Source organism: Cygnus olor, chromosome 2 (assembly GCF_009769625.2).
Source record: "Cygnus olor isolate bCygOlo1 chromosome 2, bCygOlo1.pri.v2, whole genome shotgun sequence".
Classification (NCBI taxonomy): domain Eukaryota; kingdom Metazoa; phylum Chordata; class Aves; order Anseriformes; family Anatidae; genus Cygnus; species Cygnus olor.
The window spans coordinates 81,558,126-81,584,533 of record NC_049170.1 but is presented as its reverse complement, the minus strand read 5'-3'; the positions used below and the strand labels follow the sequence as shown (position 1 = coordinate 81,584,533).

The window sequence follows — 26,408 nt, the reverse complement described above, 5'->3', positions numbered from 1 at the left end:
GATATAAAAGAGGCTTTAGGGTTTCCTGCCCCCGCCACCTCGAAGTGGCCCTAATGAGTGAGGAGGTGGCCGCAGAGTCCGTGACCGCGTTTGGCAGGCTCGGTCCTTAGGTGCGAGCTCGGATTATTACTTTTTTCCAACCTCTGTTCGTAAATCATGTCATAATCCGGCACTCGGTAACCCGGCCCTACCTTTGAGTGGGTCGTTATGTTTTACGGGCTTTACTTAGAAATTAATGAAAACCTCTCACGAAAGAGGGGGGCTAGGGTGGAGGGAAGGCGGGGAGCGGGAGCGAGCAGGGAAACCTGCTCCTGATTAGGGCCTTCCCCGAAATCCATAGGCGAGCACCCTCCGATGCTGCATCCTTTTTCCCAGCCAGCCCCCCCCCGCTCTGGCACGGCACGGCGGCTCCCCCGGGTTCCTGCGGGATGGGGACACGGGGACGGGATGGGGACGTTTTTGGGGCTGGGGTCCGCGACAGAGCGGGGGGGGCGGGGGGACGTAGGGAGGGATGCAGGGGTTTGGGGGCACCGCTGGCTCGCTCGCCGCGGCCAAACGGTTTGCTCCAAATGGTATGGAAAGTAATTGAGGTCGGAACACGCATGAAAATTATTGACAATGTGTAAAGTCAGAAATCTCATTTGATCGGAATGTAAACCCGGGCGGGTGAGAAGCCAGGCAAAAAAAATAAATAAAAAATAAATAAATAAGGTACCGCGCGTTCAGATCTCGGGCCAAACCCTGTTTTGCCCTTACTCGCGGCTGTCAGTGGGGTATGCGGAGCGGGATCCTACAGTTTTCCCTATAGCCTGCAGGAACGCAGATACCTGCGCCGGTCTCCAAACTTTCCGCTTCTTATTTTACCCCGTGCCCGTCACGTTTTATTTACACCCGCAGAGGATGCTCGGAGACAAAAGAGTTTTGTTTTGCTTTTTTTTTTTTTTTTTTCCTTTTTCCACGTCAAAGATGTTTTATATTTTTGGAAGGGTTGTGTTTCCTTTTAAAGAGGTGACCTATATCCTGACCACTGTAGGGGGTTTATTTTGATGCTCCGGGAAGTTCAGTGGGAGCTGTGCAGAGCTGGGAGGGGATGAAATCTTTACCATTCTCATCTGGCATAGGAAAAGCCAAGCCTACCCACACAAAGACTTGGTGGAAGTACTCGGGGGTGACACTTGCAAACCCGACGCTGTTCTTGGCGGCGGAGCGGAGCTCTCCCTTGCAACACCCCCGTTACCTGCCTCCTCCATCCCTCGGAGCCCGGCCGGGGGGGCTGCCAGGGTGCCCCCAGCAAGGCTGGGACCTCGGGGAAAGCAACGAGGGGCGCCGGATGGAGCCTGCAGCCAAAGAGGCGGCTGCCCGGGGCGGTTGCAGGGCTCCCGTGCACTGAGGAGGACCTCTTCTCCCACCTGCTGAGGCCGCTTTCCCCCTGAAAAACCCTTCCCCAAAGGCGAATAGATGCTGCTCTTCGCCTGGCTTCTCGCCCAAACTTTGTTTCTCGCCTGGCCTTTCTCTCCTTCCTCAGGCACTGAGCAAAGCCGCCCCGGACCAGGGAGGAAAGAGAAAGGTGCCCTACTAATTCACGACCACTACCTTCATGGAGGTGTCCCGATCTGGGCTTAGCTCCCCTCACATCCACACACTGCTAAAAAAAATTCCTAAGGTACATTAATGGGAAGCCAGCCAAAGCTACGAGGCGATCCCCCAGGTAACCCCTGCAAAACGCTACGAGAGCGGTGACCGCTCTGGGCACTGAGCACCTTGTCTGATGCTATTGGGGCTGGGCTGGTTTTGTGGTTAATTTGCTCTTTTCTATTTATTTTAGTATTATTATCATTAATATTTTCCCCCGCAAGGAGAGGTAGGCCCCCGCTCTTTGCTCTGAAGATCCTTGCCTGCCCTGGGACGGGAGGTGCTCCCCCGACCTGGGATGCTTCAACCCCAACCACGGGATGCCGAGACCCTCTCCCTTTTCCTTCAGCCTCCGGAAAGGAGAGAGACCCCAGCCCTTCAGCGGGAGCTGGGAAAAAGGGTTCCGACGGCAGCCTGCAGGGAGCCATCTATAAAAAGAGTCACGCCCGCTCCTCTTTGCGTACGCAAAGAAGGGGAGGGGGGTGGAGGAAAACAGGGGAAAAAAAAAAACTCTCCAAACAAACACTGGGATCGCACGGCTACTGCCAGAGGTCCCGAGAAGTCAAGAGGTCCCGGGAGCAGCACAAAGGACGGGGCAGGACCGCTGCCAGCCCCTTCCCATCCCGGCCTCTCTGTCCCCTCCGCCCGGCGTCCTCCCGCCGCCTCGGGGCCGGTCCCGTCCCGGGAGGGCTCCCGGTGCCTCCGGGACCGGTTCCCGGTTCCCGGGAGCTCGACCTGCGGCCGGTGGGCTCCTCCCGCTCGGTAAAAACGCCCGCATGTCCCCCATGCGGCGGCGCATCGCCGTCAGCCGCCGTGGATCGAGAGCTAAGCCCCGGCACCCTGAAACTGACAGTCGGAGGAAAATCCTCCGGGGCTTAAGGAAAGGCACTTTTACAATACTGCGGGGATTTGTTTAAGTTTCAGTCTCGGGTTTAATTGGAAAAACGCTTCTCATCTGCAGGACCTCAGAGCAGGGGAAAGAGCCTCAAGCACGCAGTTAAAAATAAAAAATAAAAATGGGGTGGGGGAGCAGAAGAAGAACAAAAAAAAAAAAAAAAGTGAGGACTCCAAGATAACCGTAAACATTTATCTTTCATATTTGTCTCCCATTTTCTTAACTGGTTTAGTCTACGCTATTTCATTTAGCCCACGAAGCAGAGGGGACAGTGTTATGAACATGAAACTGAAACCGCAATAATGAAGAGATTTCCTAGAATAAAAACGATGATTATAGAACAACATCTGAGTAACCAAATCTGCCAAAAAGTTTAATTTCCGTATACCCTGGTAAAACAAACCAGTTGTGCTCCAAAGCTGGGATCAGCTCAGAAATGGATACACCAACCAAAATAAACATCTCCACCAAACAGCAAATGCACTTCTGTTTAATCAGAGGCACTTCAAACCATCTTTTAAGGCCTCAGTACCATGTCTTGGAGACTTCTTAATGCTATGTTTAAAACAATCGTCTGCGGAGAAGAGGACGTTTCTAGCAGGTAGGAGGGAGATGACCCAGCGTGTGAGCCCCGATTCCCTTGTCAGGGCAGCGTGGAGATGACCGCGGACATCGGCTCTCTTCCCTCGGGTTTTGGTACACTGTCCGTGCGGGTTTGCCCCGTGGCAAAACACCGACATCCCCCTAAACCGTGACATCTGCCTGGGAATTAAATGCCCCTTGTCACCCCGCCGCTATAGCACGGAGCAAGGCGAGCTGTCTGAGAGGTGGCCAGGTCAGAGCCATCTACAGCCCTCTTCCCCCCTGCACCGGCGTGTATTTAATGCCTTCAGCCTCCCGACGCTGGCCGCAGTGGCTCGGGGATGCCACCCGCGAGTGGGACAGCCGTGATTTGCAGCCGGACGGCCCGCCGCGGAAGGCGACAAAGGACGCTCGCCCGCCGACCTACAGCAGGGAAGGATGTTTACGCACAAAAGCGCGGATTTTCTTAAAATATTCCCCATCGGTCGTTGCAACGAGACCGGGAATCGCACGTCAGCCTCCTCCCCGCCCCTCCGAGAAAAATAAAAGATATGTGTTTTTGTGTGTGGGGGTTGTTCTTAATTTACAACGGGAACTGTTTAAACCGATGCCCCAGGAAAGGTGAGCACGATCTATTGACAGAGAAGTCTTTTTTTTTTTTTTTTTTTCGATTAAAAATGTGTAGAAAACCTTGCCGGACTTCGCAGTGTTTTTCTTAGCTGATTCTCAGGTACAATCAAGCCCTTTTCGGACACATTCCCATGTACGTAGCAGTGGTGATCTGGAGGAAGCTGTCGACGCCTGTTCAGTTAATTTAGGTTTTCTTTGTCTAATTACTGGGGAGCTTAGGGAAAAGGAGCCGGGCTCAGGGCAGTAAACTGACACTTGGGCTCTGTGTGTGGTATCCAGGCAGAGTTTGATGGAAAAAGCCTGCTTCCACTCAACTGCAGGTCACTGTCTGGGACCAGCCCCACCCCCTCCCTGCCAGTACCCACCAGCGAGCTCCCAGCACGGAGCTGCACTGCAGACAGACGGACACACGGACACACACACACACACACAGAGGGCTGCAAGCACGGCGTTCCCCTCTGCCCAGGTCCTTCCCACCGCCGTGCCTTTGCTGCAGCATCCCTGCCCGCCGCCGTCCTCCTCCTCCCGTCTCCAGTTTGATGCTGGAGTCTCCCAAGGCAACTGGGAGCAGCCCTGTGGCTCCGACGGCCCCTCTCCTCCCTGCCCCGTTTCTTTCGGCAAACGGCGGCTCCCAGCAGGGGTGACCCCCCCCCCGTCCCCCCCCATCCATTTGAGGTTGCACCGGGAGAACATCGCCGAGGAGGGGAAGGAGGGAGGGAGGGAGGGAGGGAGGGAGGGAAGGCGCATCCTTGGTGCTCCGACACAACCCTCATTTCGTTTTATATGCGGAAGGGTGCGGGTGGCAAGGGGTACCGAGAAGCCGTCCCCATCCTAAGGAAGAAAAGAAAAAAGAAAAAAAAAAAAAAAAAAAAAACGGCGGTCTGGTAGGCTTGAGGAGCGGAGCAGCAGCAGCAGCGCCTCCTGCCCAGATGAAGAGTGGCCACAGGCCAGCTGGAAAGGGGGTGGTCTCCCGCTCCTGCTCGCTCCCCCTCTATCTCTGCCGCCCGGCTGATTTCTCAGCCGGATTCATGGGGGTCTGCAGGGAAAGAAATAAAATCATAATAATAATAAAAAAAAAAAAAAGAGCGAGCGAGATTGAAGAACCCGATAGGCGGTCGAGCCTCTAAGGCAGGAAAAAAGTGCCTGTGAAGGGCTGAGGGTGCGGAAGGGGCCGGGGGCGGGCCGGGGGGGCTCCTGCTCTTCCTCCCCGTGCCGGCTTAGGCAGCGGGACGGTGCCCAGGTGGGGGGCAGAGGAGGAAGCGGAGCGGCGCTGAGCGGAGCCTCGGCGGGCGGCGCGGGGAGGGAGGGCGGGGGCCGGGCCGGGGCCGGGACGGGGCCGGGCCGGGGCCGGGCCAGGGCCGGGCCGGGGCCGTGCCGGGGCCGTGCCGGGGCCGTGCCGGTCCATCCCGCCCCGGCGGAAAGCAGAGGAGCCGTGGCGCAAGGGGCCGGCCGGGAGGGATGCGCAGGGCGCCGCCGCCGCGCTGAGGAGGTGCCCGGAGGACAGCGGCTCCCGGAGCCCCCCCGCTCTCCCCAGACCCCCCCTCCTCCTCCTCCTCCGCGGGGCACCCCCCGCCCCGGTACCCACCCCGCCCGGCTCCCCCCCTTCCCTCCCCGCCTCACCCCAGCCGGCCCCATTCCCCTCCCTCCGCCAGATGACCACCGCCAGCGGCCAGCAGCGGCTGGAGCCCCCCGTCCCTCTCCGCTCCTGCAGCCCGGCTCCCGGAGCTCTCCAGATGAGCCGGCCGCCCTCCTCCGCCCTGGAGACCTCCACCTCCTCTTCCTCCACCTCCACCTCCTCCTCCTCCTCCTCGTCCTCGGCGGCGGCGGCGACCTCCAAGAGCAAGAAGGCCAGCTCGGGGCTGCGGCGGCCGGAGAAGCCCCCCTACTCCTACATCGCCCTGATCGTCATGGCCATCCAGAGCTCGCCCTCCAAGCGGCTGACCCTCAGCGAGATCTACCAGTTCCTGCAGGCCCGCTTCCCCTTCTTCCGCGGCTCCTACCAGGGCTGGAAGAACTCGGTGCGCCACAACCTCTCGCTCAACGAGTGCTTCATCAAGCTGCCCAAGGGGCTGGGCCGCCCGGGCAAGGGCCACTACTGGACCATCGACCCGGCCAGCGAGTTCATGTTCGAGGAGGGCTCCTTCCGACGGCGGCCCCGCGGCTTCAGGAGGAAGTGCCAGGCGCTCAAGCCCATGTACCGCATGATGAACGGGCTGGGCTTCGGCGCCTCCATCCTCCCGCAGGGCTTCGACTTCCAGGCGCCCCCCGCCTCCCTCGCCTGCCACTCCAACGGCTACAACCTCGACATGATGCCCAACGCCATGGCCAGCGGCTACGAGGGACTCAGCGGCGGCCACCACGTCCCGCACATGTCGCCCAACCCCGGCTCGACCTACATGGCCAGCTGCCCGGTGACTGCCAACGGGGACTACGGCCCCGACAGCAGCAGCAGCCCCGTGCCCTCCTCGCCGGCCATGGCGAGCGCCATCGAGTGCCACTCGCCCTACACGAGCCCTTCGGCTCACTGGACAGCCTCGGGGGCCTCGCCCTACCTCAAGCAGCAGGGCCTCCCCGCCGCCAACGCCGCCTCCTCGGGCATCCACTCCAGCGTGCCCTCCTACTCCCTGGAGCAGGGCTACCTGCACCAGAGCCCCCGCGACGACCTCTCAGGTAGGGGGGGCTGCGGGGATGCCCCGGACCCGGCCCCCCCGCCGCGGGTCTCCGCCGGCAGCGGGGGGCTTCGGCGGGGACCCCCCGGCCGCGGCGGGGCAGGGGTGAAAGAGGGGGCACGGTCTGCCAGAGGGACAGGGTGGCAGGGGGTCGGAGCCGGTCGGTCGGAGCCCGAAACAGTTTCGGGACGGGGGGGGATGGCTGGGGGCGTAGGGCATCGCTCCGTCCCGGCTTTAGCTCGTGTGTCCCCCCTCCCCCCCCTCCGGACGCCTTGGTAAACCGCGAGGACTCGTAGGGGGAGGCATCGGAAAAGGCGTTAAATATTATCCCCAAAGCCCTGCGGGCTGCGGGGGAAAAGGGAAAAAAAAAAAAAAAAAGAGGGAAAAAAAAAGAAAAAACAAAGCCGCTAATCTCGAGAAATGCGAAGGAGATTAAAGCAGATCCAATGCATTTCTGCAAGCGGAGCGAAAAAGGGTTTCTTCTGCTCTCTTTCTCACCCCCTCCCTGCCCGGCCGGTGATTACAGACAATGTCTGCTCAGAAAAAAATCCTAGCACAAAAATGGGTAAAAGATGTTGGGCTCTTACGGGGAAATTTTCCAAATAGCCCTTTTAAACGTGGGTCCCGGAGGTTAAGCAAACAAAGACAGTCTGGGCTGGACCACACCGAAGAGGATTTTAGCCTGACTTAACCCCTATGAGAGCGGGGTCTTGTTCAATTTTATGGGAATTTCAACAAGTAACAAATACAGGCGACCCTCAGCGCTGGGTCCCCTCCTGCCCCCGCCTTGGGCTCCTGTCAATCACCCCCCGGTCCCCCTCCGAGCCCCGCACCCTGCCCCGGCCTCCCCGCGGGCTGTGCGTGCCGGGAGCCCCGCAGCGGGCAGCCGGGGGGAGCGGAGGGGTTGCCCGGCACAGCATGGAGCCGCCTTCCCTCTATTTAAATAACAACAATAATCATCATCATCAAAACTTAAAGGTGACAAAACACTAATCAGCCCTGCAGTGGCTGCAGGGGAGAGGAGCGGGTCGCTGTGCCTTACCCGGGGGCTGGCGCAGAGCGGGCTGCGCGTCCTCCGCAGGGCTGCTCCGTGCCCACGGGGCTCTGCTGCTGCGCTTTAAATCCGTTTTTCGGAGATGCAGCCGCTCCTTCCACGGGGCTTGGTGGCCGGGAGGGGTTCACCAGGGCATGCCCCGCCGAAATGCCTCCCTTCACCGCTAGCCACTTCGGCTTGGCTTTGTTGCTGTCGCTGTTGTTGCTTGGGTTGGTTTTTTTATCTGTTTGTTTGTTTGCTTTTCTTTCGGATTTTTTTTGTTTGTTTTGTTTTTCTTTCTTTGTTTTACTTCTGGCGGTGGCCCGGCCGCCCCGCGGGGACACGCGTGGCGAGGGAGCGGGGCTGCGTGGCGGCTGCCCCCTCCTCCTGCCAGGCACCCGAGGTGCCAAAGGCGATACCTGGAAGAGAAACGTTCATTGCGGGGCAGCCCACGAGCAGCTTCTGAAAACAAAAAGCAAAGAGAGAGAGAGAAAAATAGAGAGAGGGGAAGGGTTCTGGTTCCCCCGAAGCCTCCCGCCACGGTTTCCGAGGCTGGGGCGGTTTAAGTGCGGCTCTTTTCTGTTGGAGGACGGATGTACAAACAGACCGATGGACGCTTTTTTAATGCCGACGACGAGCGTCCACTTCCAGCAGCTCAGATTTAGTGCCTCTGCTTTGCGAAACTGCGTTTCTCCGGCTATTTTGCACAGCCTCAGCTCTGGAGTAGGGATCCGGGCCCTGGACTTTGGGAACAAACCATCCCCATTCCCTGATTAGATAAGAAAAAAAAATCTTTTTTATTTTTATTATTTGCGCGGATCCACTCCTCGTTCTTGTGTGATCCACAAAATCTCTGCGGCGCAATCGTTTCGGTAGAATGAAAGGAGATAGGGAAAAACGATCCGAGCTCTTTCATTCGTAATTATTCCCAGCAATAATCTTTCTCCTCCTCTCCCCACAAAAGCAGCAGCAAGTGAATTCCGTTTTTCCCTTTCTTTTAATTAAATGCAAAAGCAAATTCGGTGGCAATCGCTGTGGATCTGTTAATAACCCCCTACTCATGACAGCGACGGGGAGGACTTGAAACTTTGAATTTGCATCAGACCCAAGAATAAGAGAGGAAAAAAATTGGAAACAGGAGGCTCGGTTCTGCTAAAAGGATTTTGAAGCTGGGGAGGTGGGGGTGGTACGGATTTTTTTCGCACACTATTAAATCCTGCTAAATGATTGAATCAGGATTGTAATAAAGTGCCCTGGTTTATGGTGAGCATACCAGCAGGGTTATTAGAAAGCCGAGGAAATCCAGCGAAATAATCACTTTTATAAAGTGAGCTCTGCGGGGTGAAGGAGGGGACAGTGCTGGAGGAGCCGGGCTGTGCGCGCCGCCGCCGGGGCTCGCTGCACAAATCGCGAAAGGTGCCGGCTCCGTGACGCTGGGGAAAACCGTGCACGTCTCCCTCTTTTTTTCCCCCATCCCTTCTCTTTCTTTCCGTGCTGCTTTCTTTCTTTTTTCCTTTTTTTTTTTTTTTTTTTTTTTTTGACCCTCGGTCAGATTTGACAGGGTCCCACCAGCCGAGCCTGACATCCCCGCGCCAAAGCAAAGCAAATCCCCCTCTGTCTCCGTCCTGCAGGCCTTGCTCAGCCGATCCCCCCCCTCCCCACTGGATCCTGTAGGATCCCTGCCAGGCTAAAGATCCCCGCGCGGCGCGGGCTGGAGGGCGATCTCCCACGGGGCCCCTTGCGCTCCGTCCCCCGAAGGGTTTCCTTAGGCTGTGGGAAATGAAAATCGGAATTTGAAAGGTCATTTACACGTCGGGGCCGCGGATGTACGTCGCTCGCTGCTGTTGACGAGGCGTGGGGTGTCCTCGCCCTGTATCTGAGGCTCACGAGAGCACACGCGAGTACAGGGGCGCAGCTCGCACACACCCCCCCAAAAACCGAACACACCATCAGCACACAAACGAATGACCACAAATGAGTGGCGGCAATTCAACCTGTAGCCCCCCAGTCAAAAGCAAACCCCTCCCGTCCCACCCGACTCCCCCCCGGGAGTGGGATTTGGGAGAGAGGGGGGGGAAGGCAGCGAGGGTCAGGATCCAATTGCGATGTCCCCGGCGCACCCAGAAAACCACGCGAGTCGCATCCTCTGCTCACATCCCCAGTCTCACCTGACCCCGGGCACGACCGAGGGACATTCAGGGGACAGATGCCCGGCCGTGCCCGTGTTGCCGCACGCAGGGATGCCCCGAGCCACGCCGTGCGCCCGGGACGCGTTCACGCGTGTGCCCGCGGCTCTGCGGCTTGTGGTGCGCCCTACAAGCGGGACAGGGGACAGGCTTCCTCGGGAAGGGGATCTCCCACACCGAGCAGGGACAGGAGGAAGCCTCTCCTCCGTGTGGGTGAGCTACCTGGTTTCTGAGCAGCTCTTCTCTCCTTCTCTTGCAGTGGGATTGCCTCGCTACCAGCATCACCCGTCCCCGGTGTGCGACAGGAAGGATTTTGTCCTCAATTTTAACGGCATTTCTTCTTTTCACCCTTCGGCTAGCGGCTCTTACTACCACCATCACCACCATCAAAGCGTCTGCCAGGACATCAAGCCCTGCGTGATGTGAAGGCAGCGCCCCAACAGAGACAATCAGGTGGCGTCGAGCAGAGCCGAGGTATAGACGGACCCACGCAGACGAAATATAATGTGCACTCTGATAGTATCGATAGTACACGAGTCACTTAGCAAAAATTACCTAAGGAAGCAGTTTTTGGGCCCCTCCACTCCTTGAAGGACACGACACGTACAGCCGGTGTAACTCCGAAGCGCTCCCCAAAATCGCACCTCGCTAGGTGAGACTGAGTGTCCCTGAGCACGCCGGTGGTAAAACGCCTTTCCGTCGTCTCCTAAAGAGCCGAGCTTTGGGAAAGTGAACGAGCCGAAATATTTTTGTACGAGAAAGTCTCTTTGAATAGGAAAAAACAGTCTCCCAGCTCAGCACCTGCGAGGACACCCCCCTTCCGTTTTCCTTCTTTTTTTTTTTTTTCTCCCCCCGAGCCCCACCGAGGACACTTTTTATGGAATCCAGCACCAACCGATCGATATTATTAAAACAGTATTGTTTAGCCCTTTCGTGTATAGACTTTAAGAAAAGTTCATTTTTTTCCAGTATTGCAGCAAGACAACGTTTTGTTTTTTATTTTTACAAAAGTTGTTTTTCTACCACAATATTTTTAAAGAAATATTTTAAATAAATCTCGTGTATACTCACACACTATTGCTTTAAAAGGAGAATATATTTGCACTTATGTATACTTTTTACAGTTTGCCAAAATATTTTGATGTACAAATTTTCTTTTTTTTTTTCCAATAAAATGTATATAAACGACAACGCACTGGGCAGGCACTTCTTTCCCCTCGGCCCCTTTCCGAGAAATTTCCTCTCCCTTTGCATCCCCCGTTGTTAAAGCTGCAACCCCAAATCCTGAAGGCTCTGGAGGACGAGAGCAAAGGAGGAGGGGGGGGACCCGTGTCCGAGGGTCGGGGGCTGCTCTGCCTGAGCCCAGGCTGTTCTTCTGGGCAGACTCGAAGATAACGAGAGCAGCGGACACACAAGCAGCAGGGACCAGGTTTCCTGCTCCTTCCCCCTCGAAATGTTCAGGGCTGTTTGCAGGTGTCCCCCTCCCCACGGCCACGAAGCCCCCCTGCGCCCCGGCGAGGTTTCGCCAGGGGGCTGCAGGCAGGAGGCGGCGTCATGGGGAGGAGGGGGGGCGAGAAGGATCCTTGATAAAACCGTGGCTTGATAAGCATCGAGGGGCTGGGCGCGGGGAGAACCGAGAAGAGCGTGGCCAGGAAAAAAAAAAAATGGGGTGGGGGGGGGGAAGGGGAAAAGAAAAAAAAAGGAAACCCGGTGGGGATAAAAGCACCCCCTCTGCGCCCCCCGACCCGGGGCACCCCCGGCGGTCCAGCCCCTCACCATAGTGCCCGAAGAAGCTGAAGAGCGAGTTAGTTTTGGCAAAATAGGTAGCTGTGCAGGTAGACGCCTGCATGCAGATATATGCGCATGCCTATCGATTATATACATGCACTTATACATGCGTAATGACATATAGGCGTGCACACATATATAATTCTTCATCTTTTCAAATATATATTTATGCTCAAACATGCCCTTTTCTTCCCTGAGCTTCTCAGGGCCTGTGATAAATTATAAAGTCAGTTTCAGAGTTTGCTCCGACCACAGTGCTGTGTTTACATTCTTTCCGAGGCAAGCCTGCATGGTCGTAATTTATATCCTAAACACTCGAACGTAACTTGTTTATACAGGAATGACAGGACCTCAAAGAGAAAAAAACTGCCTTTGCCTCACCGGCGGCCTCGCGTGGGGTGCCAGTGCCCTCCAGCGGCACGACGCCGGCATCGGCCTCCCGCAAGCCCCGGCCTCTTCCCCAGCCTCCTCGGCGGAGGCTCGCAGCTTCGTGGATTATCTGATTTTGGGCATTGTGGTCCCCCCATCCTGCCCCGGCTCCTGAACGTGATTACAGGGCAGAGAAGGGGACTGAGTTCTTCTAAGAAAGGGGAAGGATCTGCTGGGGCATCCTGTGGGTTGGAGCTTCTGGGCTCTCCTGTAAGGATTCCTCTCCTCTAGCAGACTAAGGTTCCCTTTTCGCCCGGAAAGCTTCCCAAACAAAGGACGTTTCAGAAGCAGTACTCTTCTAGACACCGGTATGTTTCTGGGTGCTGTCTGTAAAATGAACCCGGTGTCTTTTCTTTTTTTTTTTTTTTTTTTTTTTTTTTTTTTCCCTGAATTTAAGGGTGACCAGCAAATGCCGGGGAAAAAAAAAAAAAAAAAAAGGCCAGATTTTTAAGTTAATTTGATCTGATTTTGTTTTGATATTTGATTTTATTATAGTACTCTCTAGCCTAGAAACCCGGTTTTTGTTTAGTCTAAAGAACTCCAGTGGCTGCAGAGCCCATGAGAGCCAAGACCAAGAGCTACACCATGGAGAGGACAAGGTATTTATGTTTTAGCCATGCAGTTAAAAACTTTTTGCGTCTTTTTACATTTGTTAACGATCACTGAACATACATGAGTGCTAAGTATCCTAGAAAAAGAAAACCTTTGTTAGAGATCCAGCACCTTGAGCCTCCTAATCACAGTACTAAAGGTGCAGTACACATCCCTGAGACTTCCAGAGGTCTATAACACCAAAGAAAACTGGAATTTCTAGTTTTAACACAAACCCAGAAATCTAGATGTGTAGATGTAGCCTGAGCATCATGAGAGAGCCCAGGAGGACACACCCAACTTTGAGTGTGTATTTGCTAGCCACAATGTGAGGAAACCTCTAGCTGATATGCTAAAATCAGCATCAGCTGGTGCACAGCATGGGAAGGTCTGCATCCCTGCAGCTTTCTGAGTTGTTGCTCTGTTTTATGAGAAGAGTCTTTTCTCGTCCTCTTTATCATTCATTATCTTCTCATTCTTTGCCAGCTGATGTCCCTAACTGCTTTGTCCTCTGTATGTGGATTGCCAGATACCTAAACACCACCTTTTATTTCTTTACAGTGCTTTCATCCAAGTAGCACCCAACAAGCACCCAACTCCATTGACAGAGTCATTGGTCACCTCTGGTCACCTCTGGCTTCAAGCCTAGGGCTACAGCCTCTACAAACCCTTTCTCCTTACAGGTGAGCACAGAGTAGGATGAGAAGATATTACTTCTAGGTATGCTTCTAGTCTATCCTGAGGAAGGTCTTGCACGTCTAAAAGTTTGCGTTATTTTTTCCAGCAAGATCGGTTGGTCTAATGCTTCAGTAACGCGTCTCCCGCAAACCTTGCCTCGCCAATGACCTCAGTCCATCCCGGCTACAAGAAAGCTACGACTAAATTACAAATAGTTAGTCATCTCGACTGATCGCCTAGCTCCCATTTGGTGAGGCACTGAGGCAAATGGACTGAGTGTAGGCTAATCCAAACATTTCCATTATTAGAGCACACCAGCCAGAGTTTCCGCAGGATGGGAATGAAATCACACTGGAGCGCCTCAAACAGTTTGCATGTGATCTGCTATAATCTTATATATATATTTTCTCCATTCTCTGGTTTCATCACAGTCTTACTGCCTCAGTGGAGGGATTTTGCTTGTGAGGGTGTTTATGTTACACAGAAAAAACCACTCAACCACTCCAAAGCTGGGATCGTTTGAACAATCAATTTAACGTTGACAAAATTAGCCAAATGCAGAGATATCTTATGCAGGACATCAAATTTCTCGCTGACATTTGACTAAAGTGTTTTTTTAAAACAGTCAGTTTATTAATCCCATTAAATCCCTTCGCCTATTATTCTATTAAGACCAACACAAGATTAATATCTTGCTGCATTTTGTCCCAGCTGGCAAAGTGCTTTGAGCAACACAAAATTTTCAGCTTAGTGTGAGAATTTTAGTCTGATTTGGAGGCAAAGAAAACACTTTTTTTAAAACTCAATAACAATACGAGTGATTTTATTGAAGTAGAAAGACTTGCTCGTAACATATACATGAGGTAATATTTAAATAAGCCTGCTCAGAGAAACGGTAGGTATTTCAGTTAGGCCCTGAGAAAGCCAGGTACTGCTTTCAATTATAATTTTAATATACCTGAGCATGTGAGTAGTCCCATTAAAGTCAATGGGACTGAGCAGCTGCTTAGAGTTAGAAGTGCTTTGCTGAGGAAGGACGATGGGACCAGAATCAAACACTACAGGTTCCTCTTATGTGCTGCAGCTGCGCACTCCATAAGAGCTGGGGTAGAATATACCTGGTTCATATACAGAATGAAAATTAATTCAAAACATGCTCTGGCTTTGAATAGAGATGTATTTTACAAAACCTGCTGGCATTAATCTGCATGAAATACTGCCTTAGCTAATAAGAACACCCGGGCTTTATTTATATATTGAGCCATTTGATAGATACAAATGAAGAAAGAGGTAAATAGAAGCCAACATATTTTTGAATAAAAGCCCAGAGGTTCTCTCAGAGTTCAATGATCTTTGTGTCTAGATTATAAAGAATTCGGAGCAGCTTCATCTGACTTGCCAACTACTGAATAGAGCTCCAAAACATCTGTAATATTAAACAACTTCAAGCCTCCTTTTTATGCTTGTTTTCATCCAATGGTGATTTATAGAAATCTATTGGCTTCTCCATTGGTCATTTCTAAAAAGAAACATTCTGGGAGGTGGAGGAGGTTTTAAAATTTGTTGGGACACCACTACCAAACTGCAGCTGGAATTAGAGGTATTTGACAGTGGATTTAGATTTATTTGAGAGATTATGGAGAAATGTTAACTGCATCACATTGGTTATTTTAACCACTGCAAAATGAATTTGCAGTGTTGTGCAAAGAGCCATTGGGCTCACAGGTAATTTGATGTATTCAGAGTACATTGAAAAGACTGAGCTGGTTTTGAGAAACAGATAACGGACGGATTCCTTGGACTGGATCTCCACTGGTAACATTTTCCTTGCAGTAGAGTTGCAGCCCATTAATTCTCACTGTCCAAATATAGGTAGCATTAGTTTAAATAGAAGTTTTATAACTGATTCAGCTGAGCTACTGAAATCCTTTGTGTACGCAATCTTATCTCATTTTCAGAGATCCTTTTTGGATTGGCTTATACCTGTCCTGATTAACATATACCAAACACATTTTACTTTATGAGAACTCTTTTTTTTTTATCAGTTCAAAGTAGTTTAAAATTATTCTTTGAGACTTAGTCTCAGGCACAGCAGTTTTCTGATATGATGAAAGGTGTGATTTAGTTCAAACTGCATAACGGGTGTTTATGGGCACTCCATCACCATAATCCCTCGTTTATACAAGTACAGCCGCAAGCTATGCCAATACAACCAAATTTAAAGTGGTATCAACTCCCTAAGGCTTATTGAAATTAAACAGCATGATGTCTGTGACTATGCAATCCTTACATTAAAGGGCTGCAACTTTTCCTCGCAAGAAAACTAAATATTAGAAACTGGATCTAAAGCATGAGCATAGTGGGAACTCCTGGACAATTTTACTTTTGGAATCAAGGCTTTAAAGTCAGCCTCTGGCCCTTGTGTTGACTTTTTTTTGTTTGTTTCTTAAACTGGAGGTTTCCTCCTCAGAGATTTGTTGACCACTGGTGGTTTGCAGAGCATTTGCTGGTGGCTTAGAGTCAGCTCTTTGGTTACAGGACAGTGCTTCTCATCCTTTGTGGCGGGTGAATAGGAACAAATGGGAGTGGGAAGATGCAGTGAAGATGAGAGTCAGCAGCATGATTCACTCTATTAAAAAAAAAAAAAAAAAAAAAAAAAAAAGCTGTTGACTTTAAAACTGCTGAAGCACAGAAATGTTTCGAGCCTCTGCCACGTCTCCTCTGGGACATGGTCTTAGTGCTGGTAAGGTTGGATGGTCGCCTGGCCAATAAGGCAGGGAGAACAGAGTTGTCACTGGACAAGGAGCAGCAGGAAAGCACTGGAGGAAGTGTACTTTGATCCCAGGTGACTGAACAGGCAGAGCTGTAGCAATATGAATGTCATCAGACCTGAGTAATAATTGATAAAATGCGTGCAGGAACGGGTAACTAGTGCAGACATCATGGGAAGCTCCACTGTGTAGCTATGAAAGGCAGAATTACGTTGCTTAAAATAACCATCAAGTTCCACTTCTCACATCATGCACTAACCCCTGCTTTCACACATGGAAATCCCCCCTTTCTGCAGTGCACCCCTTTTTCCCTCCTGAGGCAGGACAGAGCTGCTCTGCAATGACTCACAAATACTCCCGCGTTGATCTGGGAACTGGGATGCTTGAATGCATTAATGTATTGGTTTTGCTTAGTGTGAGGTGGCAAGGAGAAGCGGACAGGAAAAAGGCAATAGCTCAAGATAAGCGACCTCCAGTAAACAAACAGAGGCTTGTGCAGGACAGCGGAGGAGCAGGGGGTCGGAGGAATCTGGCTCGATTTCCCATTGAAAGTATCCAAAGTAGCCTGAACAAGCAGAACCAGGGCCCAGGACTCAGCCAAGTTACTCAGCAGGCTCAGAGGCTCTGTCAGGAAAGCAGTAGGAGCTGTTTGGGGAAACCTGTCTGAGAAACTGGCATGTCTGAAGCAGCTCAGCGTTACTCAAGCTCCTAAGAGTAGGCAGTATGGACAAGTGTACAGAGCAGGTAGCTTTTTTTCAAGAATCTTTTCTTTCTAAAAGCATTATTTCTTCTGTGAAAATCAATCAACTGCCCGTATTTCATATGACTACTCTATCCCTGGATATTCCCAATTGTAGGTTTGCCAAAGGATGATAAATGCTTGGCCCCACAGAAAAAACTGGCTGATGAAGCCTGAACCTCCACGCAGGAGAGGAAAGGACCACAGCCCTGTGCTTGCTCTCAGTGAGAGCATAAGGAGGACAAAGGTGGAGCTCAGCTGGAGCAGTGGTGCCTGATGTCAGCCTGGTTGTGAGGATAACAGTGGTGAACATCCAGGAAGGTGATGACAGCAGCAAGAGCCTAATCTGGCCAACAGAGTGCAGAGTGGTATTCCCTCAGCATGCATTAGCCTTAGTCCTCTAGTATTTTCATCCTTCTTTTGCTGTCCCCTCCCACCTTTCCATGCCTGCTGATTGCCCCAGAAGATTTCTCCCTCTGCCAAGTGAATTTTCTTCGAATTCTGGGATACAAGCCTTGCTCCTGTACTGCTTCAGAAAATGGCCTTTGTTACCAAAACCATGAGGGCAAGGAGTGGCCACGAATGATTCATACATCACTGTTTCTCTTCTAATATAATAAAAGCAGATACACAGATCTCTGCAAGCTCTTGACATTTCCTCTACATATTCTCACTAATTTCCTCCTTATTGTTACAGATGAATTACTCACACTGCAGCCCTACTACATGACCAGGGTTTAAAACATCCCTCAGCAAAAGAAAAGATATTCATATGTGCTCGTTTCTCAAATCCAAAGAGAAGGAGTCCTGAAACTTCCTCTTTTTACTGCAGTGTGTTGATTCTCTCCTCCAAAGTTCCCACTGCCCAAAGGAAATAACATGGGCTCTCCAACTCGGTTGCTGAAGGAAGAGGTCAAAAGAAAAGACAGCCAGAAGAGATGAGGGCAGGCTCATAGCAACTCAGCAGTTCAGGCCCAGAGGAGGCACTGGGAAGAGCAACAGGAGCACAAACCAGGTACTCAGCCCAGTAGAGATGAGCAAGTTCTTCTACCAGCCAGAAATGTATTTGTTGATTACCTTCTTGGCTTCGTACTTGGATCCATCCTTTGGCATCAGAAGGAAATGTGATCAACAGGCCATGCTCTCATTGAGTAGAAAAGCACTGGCAGTAAGCAGCTGACATTTGTCTGTCCCAGGAGAGCCCTGCCTTCTTCCTCAGCCACCACTGTCCCTCACCTGGGGGCTGGCTGTCTCCCCAGGGACATCTCTGAGAGCAGTGCAGAAGGGCATTAGACATCAAAGCAGTTTCCACCTGCCCATAGTCAGTTCTGGGTGTAAGTGCCCCCAGGGTCCCCAGGCAGGAACCACACTCCAAGGGTGAAAAACAGAAAACAGATGCTCATATGAAACAGACCATTCCATCCAGGGGCATCTCAGGACATATTTATTAGTCAGGAGCATGCTCCACAGCAAATCATGGCTTTCCTTCTGTATGGAAAAGCTTTTGATGGTTGGCTACTAATGGCTAACAATGAGGCAAATCTATAGTCCAGACAGGCTTTAGATATGCCAAAAAGATCCGTGCGCTGGCAAACACACCGTTCAGCTTGTTCATTTCCTGTGCACTGTTTGAAACAGCCAGAACCCTTTCTCACTATTTAATTCTTTGAATGCAAAGTAAAATAAAAACAGAAGAAACATCGAGCTAGAAAAAAAATCCCAAGCTCAATACCTCAGGAGGGTCTTGTGCACAGGGAGAGCAGACAGATGAGCTGGGAAAGCCCCCAGCTATAGCATACGTTCTGCATAGCCTGCTCTGTGGAGACAATAATAAATTCCTCTCTTGCCCGCACAGCTGGCATTGACAAAGTCACTTCCTTCCTCCAGAAAGAGGACCCAGCGCAGCTTTTCCACATCCTTACAGACAAAGACAGCAGGTAGAGGCTAGAAAAACACCATCGGCCCCATAAAAAGCACGTTTTCATGTTCTCCCAGGTGGACTCATGTCACTAAGAAGTGTAGCAAGCTCCTCATCAGTCCAGACTCAAAGTTCGCATGGTCCAGGAGCCGGTGCTTGAGGGGAGGGGGGCAGAAAATCGGTGGACTTAAAAAAAGTGGTAAGGGGTTTAGCACCCCCTGCTTGCTCATGGTGGAGTGTCACCAGAGGGAGTGATCTACATCCCAAATGTCAGTCACTGTTTTAGGAAGATCAGCTGTTGCATAAAACTTTTCCAAATTATCCATTTCCCAAAATACTCACTTGGCAGTCGAAGAACTGCTTACCCAATTCAGCATGAATTTCTTTTCCAAGCCCATAGGTGAGTGCTGCACCCAAATAAGATGTTCTTTCAACCTGTTCAGCCCATTTCACCTGCACTAGAAGCTTCAGAAGATGTAAGAAATTTTGTTGCAGACAAGTATAAGATAACTTGCATCCACACCAACCACTCTGACAGTGAAGACTGCGCTCAGCTTTCAACATAGCTCTTGATCTCTGTGGCATCCTGTGCTGGAGGGTGCCAGAGGCTGCTTAGAGGACACGTAAAAGACTGGTTTCTTTCTGTCCATTATGTCTCTTCTGACTGTAATGCCAAGACAAAGGAGAACAGAAGCTCCTCTTTCATCTTAACTATTTTTTTAATTAATTTTTAAGTGGTTTTACCGCATCTCATCCCATCTTCTTCCTGAGGCAGCTAACCACCAACTTCAGACTTTCTCGCCCCTACAATCTTACAGTGATTCCTCCCCCACTTCACAAGAAGCGAAACCTGCTTAAGCAGACCGCAGTTTTCTATAACATAGACATCAAAGCTCAGTGTAAAAACTCCTTTTGCAGAAAAAAAAAAAACAGTCAAAATTGGCATCAGAGGAAAAGGAATCTGACCTGTTAGAGATCTTTGCTTTAGGAAAACATGAACCTTAAGCTCAGCATGCATATTTCTCTCCATTGACTATGTTCAGGTGATGGGCTCATGGGAAAATATAGTCAGATAAACTGTATGTGCACTGGCTGAGATGCCAGGTCCTGTACAACATGTAATAGACAAAAGAACATGTAATAGACAAAAGTGCTCTGCTGTCTTCTAGCATAATGCTGTATAGTCCCCAGCACTCTCCAACTGCAGCTCACAGCTGCACGGAGAGCAGAAGTTTCTCTTAAGCTGCCTTCAATAAGCCCCAAGTCTTTTTCCGGAACAAGTTTCAAATACTCCCAGTCACACAAATATTTTGCCTTCCTCTCCAATATGTCTTATTTTGCATGTGCCACCAATTTAGCTCTATTTGCCATTGCACTGGTCCTTTGCCTGCTTTGGCTAAGTCCCACTCACATGCCTCCCCCACTGAAGTACCAGGGTTTGACTGACATAAATAACTTTGTTTGTATTTGGACAGCTCAATTCCCCTTTCCAGGCTGCCAATATCTATGTTAAACAATACCAGACCTTGGCACTCCTCTGCCAGCCTTTTTTTAGGGACAGAAATTAGCCATTTATTCTTGTTTATTACCTCCAATCTCTTAGCCAGCTTTTGGTTCATGGCATCCCATCACGTGATAAACCTATTTTCTTCAGGTCTTTCTTCAAACTTAAACAGGACCTTGTCAAAGGCTTTTAATGTAAGGATGGTGGATGCTAGAGTTCAGATAACTATTTCAGATATTTATTTCAGGTTGGAAATATTTAGATGCAACTGGAAGCTTGGTGCCCAGAGTGGATGTAGTGCATTTCAAGCCCATGAATAAACATCTTCTCGTCTTAGTTACACTGCTGCAAACATGGAAAAGCTTTATTACTTTTGGTTGATTACTTGATGAGAGTTGGCATAACTGCAAGAAAAACCTACTACAAAAGTTCTGAGTTTACAGTCTGATCAGATACTGTATTGTAAATATACTGAGCTGTTGTTATCAGTAACAATCTTATTTATAATATCACCTTGCCCAAAACACTGGGAAGACTGTGTACTTACAGATATCAGCATCTTGTTATCAAATGCACCTGTTAATCATAGTAAGAGTTAATGGTGTTGCGGAGAGCACGACAAGAAGAGAGGAGAATAAGAAAGAAAACCAGCAAATACGAAGACCCCATAGAAAACACACACACAAAAAATGTTGGTTTGAAAGCTGTTGTTGCACCTTGACTTGCTTTGTGACTGCACAGAGGAAAACAAAGGAGGCAGCTGGGAGGAAACATGCAGGAAATGAAATAAGGATGGTTGTGAGATGCCTCCTGAAATGAGAGAGTGACCAATGCCCAGTGGAGTGGGAAGTAGCTATCCATCCAGGCACTGGTCAGTTTGGAGAGCAAGCTGGTCTGTCACCAACCCTGTCTGGACCTGAGCTGGCAGGCACCACTGTCTAAAACCATTCCCAGCACAAAGGCAGCGAGCGGTGCCCTGCCTCTCCCAGCCAGAGAGCGGGAGTGCCGAGACACACAAAATTTGAGAGGAAAGAATGAAGTTTAAGTCATACTCACGCGTGTGGGCCTTCCTTTGTTATTTTAACCCAGTTATCGGAGCACCGTGTTCCTGTTGATTCTTGAGTTCTGCTTTGTGCTGGAAAGGCCAAACAGCGTCACTGAATGCATTGTCTGGTTGCAGAGCTCCCGAGAGGGTGACTTCCAGCAGAGATCCAAGGCAGACCAGACCAGCAAAGTGAGCCATGGGGACATACATGTCCCTTTTGGACTGGGACGTGGGGTGAGAGGATATAGACTGTAGGGGTTACTCCCTACCTGGGCAGATAAACCCATAGACAGGCTCTGGAAGTACACAGAGGGCAGCAGGAACATTGACCATGGTGGGACCATGCTGACACGGACAGACAGGTACAGGCTCCTTCCACAACTCTGCACCGTGACATCCCGATGTACCAAGCCCATCCTGGCTAACAGGGTGCCTTTGGTTGTGGGATTACAGTCTGCAAACCCAATATTGCCTGGGGGCCTGGAAAGCATGACATCCACTTGCTGCTGTGCGCTGACACCCAGGGGATGAGTCATGGATGGTGTGTCCGGGAAGCAGGAGAGCCCAAAGAAATGACTGAAGGAGGATGTTAGTAGGAAGGCTTCACAAAAAGTGAGCCTACAAATAAAAGGTTTTGAGCTATAGGTGGGGAAAACACGAGTGGGGCCAGGGCTCAGAAATAAGTATGAATAAAAAGTACATAAAAAAGGACAAAAGAGAGGTGGTTGGGGCAATTCTAGTGAGAAAAGGGGGTGGGAAACCTGAGGAAAGGAAAAGCGTTAGGCAAAGAGTGGGCTAAGACAAAGAGAAGTTCAGGAGGATGAAGGGGGTGAATGAAAATATGATGCTGGGAAGGCGTTTTATGAATGAAAGAAGGAAGCTAACATGTCTAACCTGCAGGACAGGAAGTCCTTTCCTTTTAGTACAAATATAGGAGGAGAACAGCCATCACTTTTCCTTGGGAGCTCAGTTCAGAAAAGGAAATGCAGAAATGCATGAAATGAAAGGGCAGTAGGGGATGGGGAAAAAAGAGAAATCTGAATGAGGATGAAAATGATCCTTCCTTTATTCTGGAGAAGGAGGATATATATCAACAAGTATAGTATCATACATATCAACATATACTTGTTATTTTTTATTTTTGCTCTGGTCTTCTTTTATTCTCTCTAAAATATTTCTAGGTAGCTAAAATGGTTGCTGCAAATGTATCACACTACTGAAATTCACATGGTTTCTCTGCGCAGAGGACAGAGACATTGCAATATATATTGTCTCCTCTCAAAAGCATTTTTAGCTACCAGATGAAAGTGAATTTAGCTCACACATGGGTAACATTTGCAGATTCCTGCAAAGATGAGCTTTAGCTGTTCTAGTTGCTTCAGTATTCCTGTTTCCCTTATACCTGTAGTCTTCCTGCAGAGATAAAATCACTGAGAAAGAATATAGATTTGCTCCTTCAGAAAAGCCTTTTTTTTTTTTTTTTTGGTCTTATCAGTGCAATAAGTACATCCTGTGCACAGAAACTTTAAAAAAAATAAAAAATCAAAGTTCCCTGGGACCTCACCATTAGACTAGGCTGCCAGAATATTATAAAATGGCTTAAGTAAATAAATAACATTGCATTGTCCAAAAACTCCTTTCTTGGAAAGCTTTGTATCCAAGCTCTTTATGCAGTAAAGGTAACATCAACATCTTCCTGGTCCTTTAAAATGTAGTCTATTACATTGCTATAAAAAATGCAGGGAAAAGATACTCCAAAATTATTCCAAATAAGGTAAATCTGAAGCATAATTTATTACAGTCATAAATCCTCATGTAAATGTCAGCAGCCAGTAGATCCTGGACTTCAGTGATGGCAGCTCTCCTAGTAGGAAAGAGGCAGTGTTTAGTTTGAGGCTGTAAAAATCCTCATCTGTGGCCTCTGGACAGCCAAAACTCAGAGCCCACCTCCCAGCTGTAGGAAGAGGCTCAGATGTGCAAGATCCCTATCAGGATTTAGCGTCAGGGTAACAGCTATCAGCAGCACAAGCAGTGGCACAGAGGGGTGGTCAGAGCAGGACAGACCTCCGCTTTCACCTGGGACACCAAAGACATCTTTGCTATGGGAATTGTGTGCTGCATCAGCAAGATACACCAGCTCTGGGGCCAGAAGCCTGTTGCCTTAAACTTGGAGGTTGCTTGTTACAGATCACTCCCAGGGTTTGGGGGATGCGGAAAACCTCAGGGTACCCAGCTGATGAGTTTGGAGGAGACTGATGGCTTGGAGTAGGCAGCTTGGAGCAGAGCCACCGGGCTTGGCTGCTGCTGCAGGAGGGATGGCCACAGAGCAAGGAGCCAGCTTCTGCCCTCCGGCTGACTCCTTGTGTGCTTTCCACTGGGCCAGGCCAACATTTTCCACTCGTGTTCCCTCCAGCCCAGGTGAGCTGAGTCCTTGTGCCCATGGCCATTTGCATGCCTTTCTCCTTAGCTCTGGTATGCCTGTTGCCTGGCATGCCTGAAGCAGCCCTCATCTCTGCAGCAGGGTGATTCAGATGCAGGGTGGGAGGTGATTTATGACGTAAAACAACACCAAAGCTGGTAGTTGGCGCTTTTACTGTGTTCAATTTTAATACAGGCCGTCAGAAAGTCTACCTTGACTGACTCATACATGCACATCTATGAAGGAAGGTCATAACATTACGGCACTAAGAGCTGCTCAAGGTTTTGCTAAGGCAAATGCCTACAGTAAGAGTTGCTGTTTATGTTTAAAAATAAAAATAGTTTATTTACAGAATGACCACATTCTCAAGGTGAAAAAAACAGAGCATATAACCCGTGGGAGGATAACTGCTGAAGATGGCTGGAATGAGGAACAAGGATGCTATTCTTGCCCTCTTTTTCTCCTTTTTTCTCTCTTTTGCTTCATTCTTCTCTTTCTTTCTCCATCCCACTCTCAGCCATATCTGAAATGCTTCTCTCATGCCTGCCCTTTCTTCCCTCCCTCTGCAAGCACCCGGTCCCAACATCACAACATCGTGGCAGTGGAGGGAATGGGCAAACTGTGGGGCTGGCCTGCTTGTGCAGCACTGTAGAAGCACTGTGAAAGTAGGTGATGCAGGGAACACCCTTTGGAAGGTTCTCCTCAGACTTGGATGGGGGTTGAATGACATTTGGCACTCAGTGAAAAAAGGTCTTGTCTGAATCAGCCCATTACTCATGTCAATGGCTTGCTCATCACGTCAGCCTCAGGCCCTGCTGGGCTTCTGGGGCTCGTATAGGCAGAATAGTTGAGCCCCAGAATTCTCCTATTGGAAAACAAATGCAAAGGTGGAACTTCAGGGAAGAATTGCTCCCTAAACTCTAGAGGGGTGATCGAGTACTTACAAACAGGTCTTGTCATTGTCTTTCAGCTTTGGCCTTTAAAAGCTGTACAGTTAGAAGCGATAACTTAAAAAAGAAAGATGCTTTGTTCTAATGTTCATTCTAATTTTATATATATATATAAGCTTTATATATACATAGAGAGAGAGAATATGTATATATTTTAGCTCCAGCAAGTGAGGACAGTCTGAGTTATGTTATTAACCTTTTTCTCCATGCTTCTCCATTTTCCCTTCATGCTCCTGTCTAGTGTGGCTCTGCCTGCTCCAGCCTTGCTTTTGATTTTTCAAAACACAGATGCAAGCAGATAATGAGGCCACAGGAGGAGAATCCTTCAGGATGTCTTGTTTGGTTTGGAAATATTTAAATGTCTGCTGCATTTCCTTTGAGCACAAGGCAGGAGTCTGTGAAAGTGCACTGCTCCTTCTGCTACCCGCTGTACTGCTAGGGGTGGGAGAGTGTGCGTGCATGTAAGCATATGTGTGCATGTGTGCATGGGATGTTTTCTAATCTTTTCAGCATGGCTCTTTTTCCTGGGATAATGTGAAACATTTCTCTACGTCACATTTCCCTGGAGGAAAGGATTTTAACTATAGTAATTCAGGTGAAACTTTTCTTTATAAACAGTCTGCCAGCTTCACATGATTGCAGCAAAATCATAACTCTCTAAGTAATGAACGGTTTGAAGAGTGATTTTTCTGGTTTGGATAGATTTAAATGTTAGCGTCCATTATGGATGACGGCCGGTTGTTTTAGATTAAGGGATCATAATCAAGATGAAAATTCTATTGTTTTGTCATATACAAAGCGGTGAATGGCTGTTAGATGAATTACATGCTGAATCTGAGAATCAGATTCAATCAACTTTATTGCAAGAGTGGTACAAAACAGTTGCCCAAGAGACCATAACGCAGAAAGAGAAACCTTCCTCATTTAGTTCTACAAAGTTAAAACAGCTTGTTGCAGGTTGCTCCAGACTTTCCATTGCCATACACCTTGTGGCCTGGCTGCCATGGATGTGTCTTGGGAGGAGATGAGATATAGCTCTGATTAAAAGGCAAGGATCAGAAAAGGACACTTCATGGCAGACAAATGTGCATAGAAGAACAATGGCTCGTTCAAAGCAACAGTATTCATGCTATAAAGAGCTGTGTCTTGCAAAACATGCAAGATCACTTCCTGCCTTCAGTACTCACATTTGGACCCTAGAGTTCAAATTTAGAATGTGACTATCAATACAATGAGCAATAGATTAAATTTTGCAATAAATAAATAAAAGGATATTACAGTCTGATCCAGGAAATTCAATGAACATACAAATACCATAAGCATGACAAATTAACTTAAAATTCTGAAGTGATTTGGACAGATTTTCAGAAACAAGATTGTTTCAAAGAAGTGTTAGTTACAAATGCTATTGCACACTGTCATTGCTACAAACACACTGTCCCAACATATGCACGTAAGTCTCACCATGAATTTTCTTGTTCATTTGAAAATAACTGTCTTTTATTGCCTATACCTTTTTGTGTCATTTTGATCATTGCATACTGATGTATCCATGGTTTTTGTACCCATCATAAAATTTTCTCAGCTTTTCTTTTTAGCTTACATAACTACAAGCTTTTTGAAACAAAGGATGAAAACCTTCCAAGTGTTTTTTTTAATTCCTAAGGAGACAATAAATGTAAGGAAATATTTTTAACACAACTTACTGTATTGGTGGAGACTGTGGTGCAAAGAGCATTTTTTTCTATTTCAGTTCATTGTGCAAACAGTTGAGTGATGCAGCTACCTTACTGTTAAAAATAGAAATAGTAATACAAGTTTAGAGCTGGATACTATGAAATGCACTCTACAACCGCAAATGCATTCCGGGGTATTGTTTCTGGTAAATATGTGTACTGGATTTATCTTGTGGGCAAGACACTTTTGAAAGCGTAGGATGTATCCATCCA

General features: G+C 49.2%; 1 protein-coding gene across 1 annotated transcript; it reads left to right on the top strand.

The window, feature by feature from the left end:
* Positions 1-5,316: 5,316 nt before the first annotated feature.
* On the top strand, positions 5,317-10,714 carry FOXF2 (forkhead box F2; the record flags this gene model as incomplete). The annotated part of the gene is made up of 2 exons (XM_040547757.1): positions 5,317-6,409; positions 9,887-10,714. Coding segments are annotated over 2 exons (1,260 nt in total), but the record flags the coding sequence as incomplete, so codon positions are not given.
* Between the last annotated feature and the right edge of the window lie 15,694 nt (positions 10,715-26,408).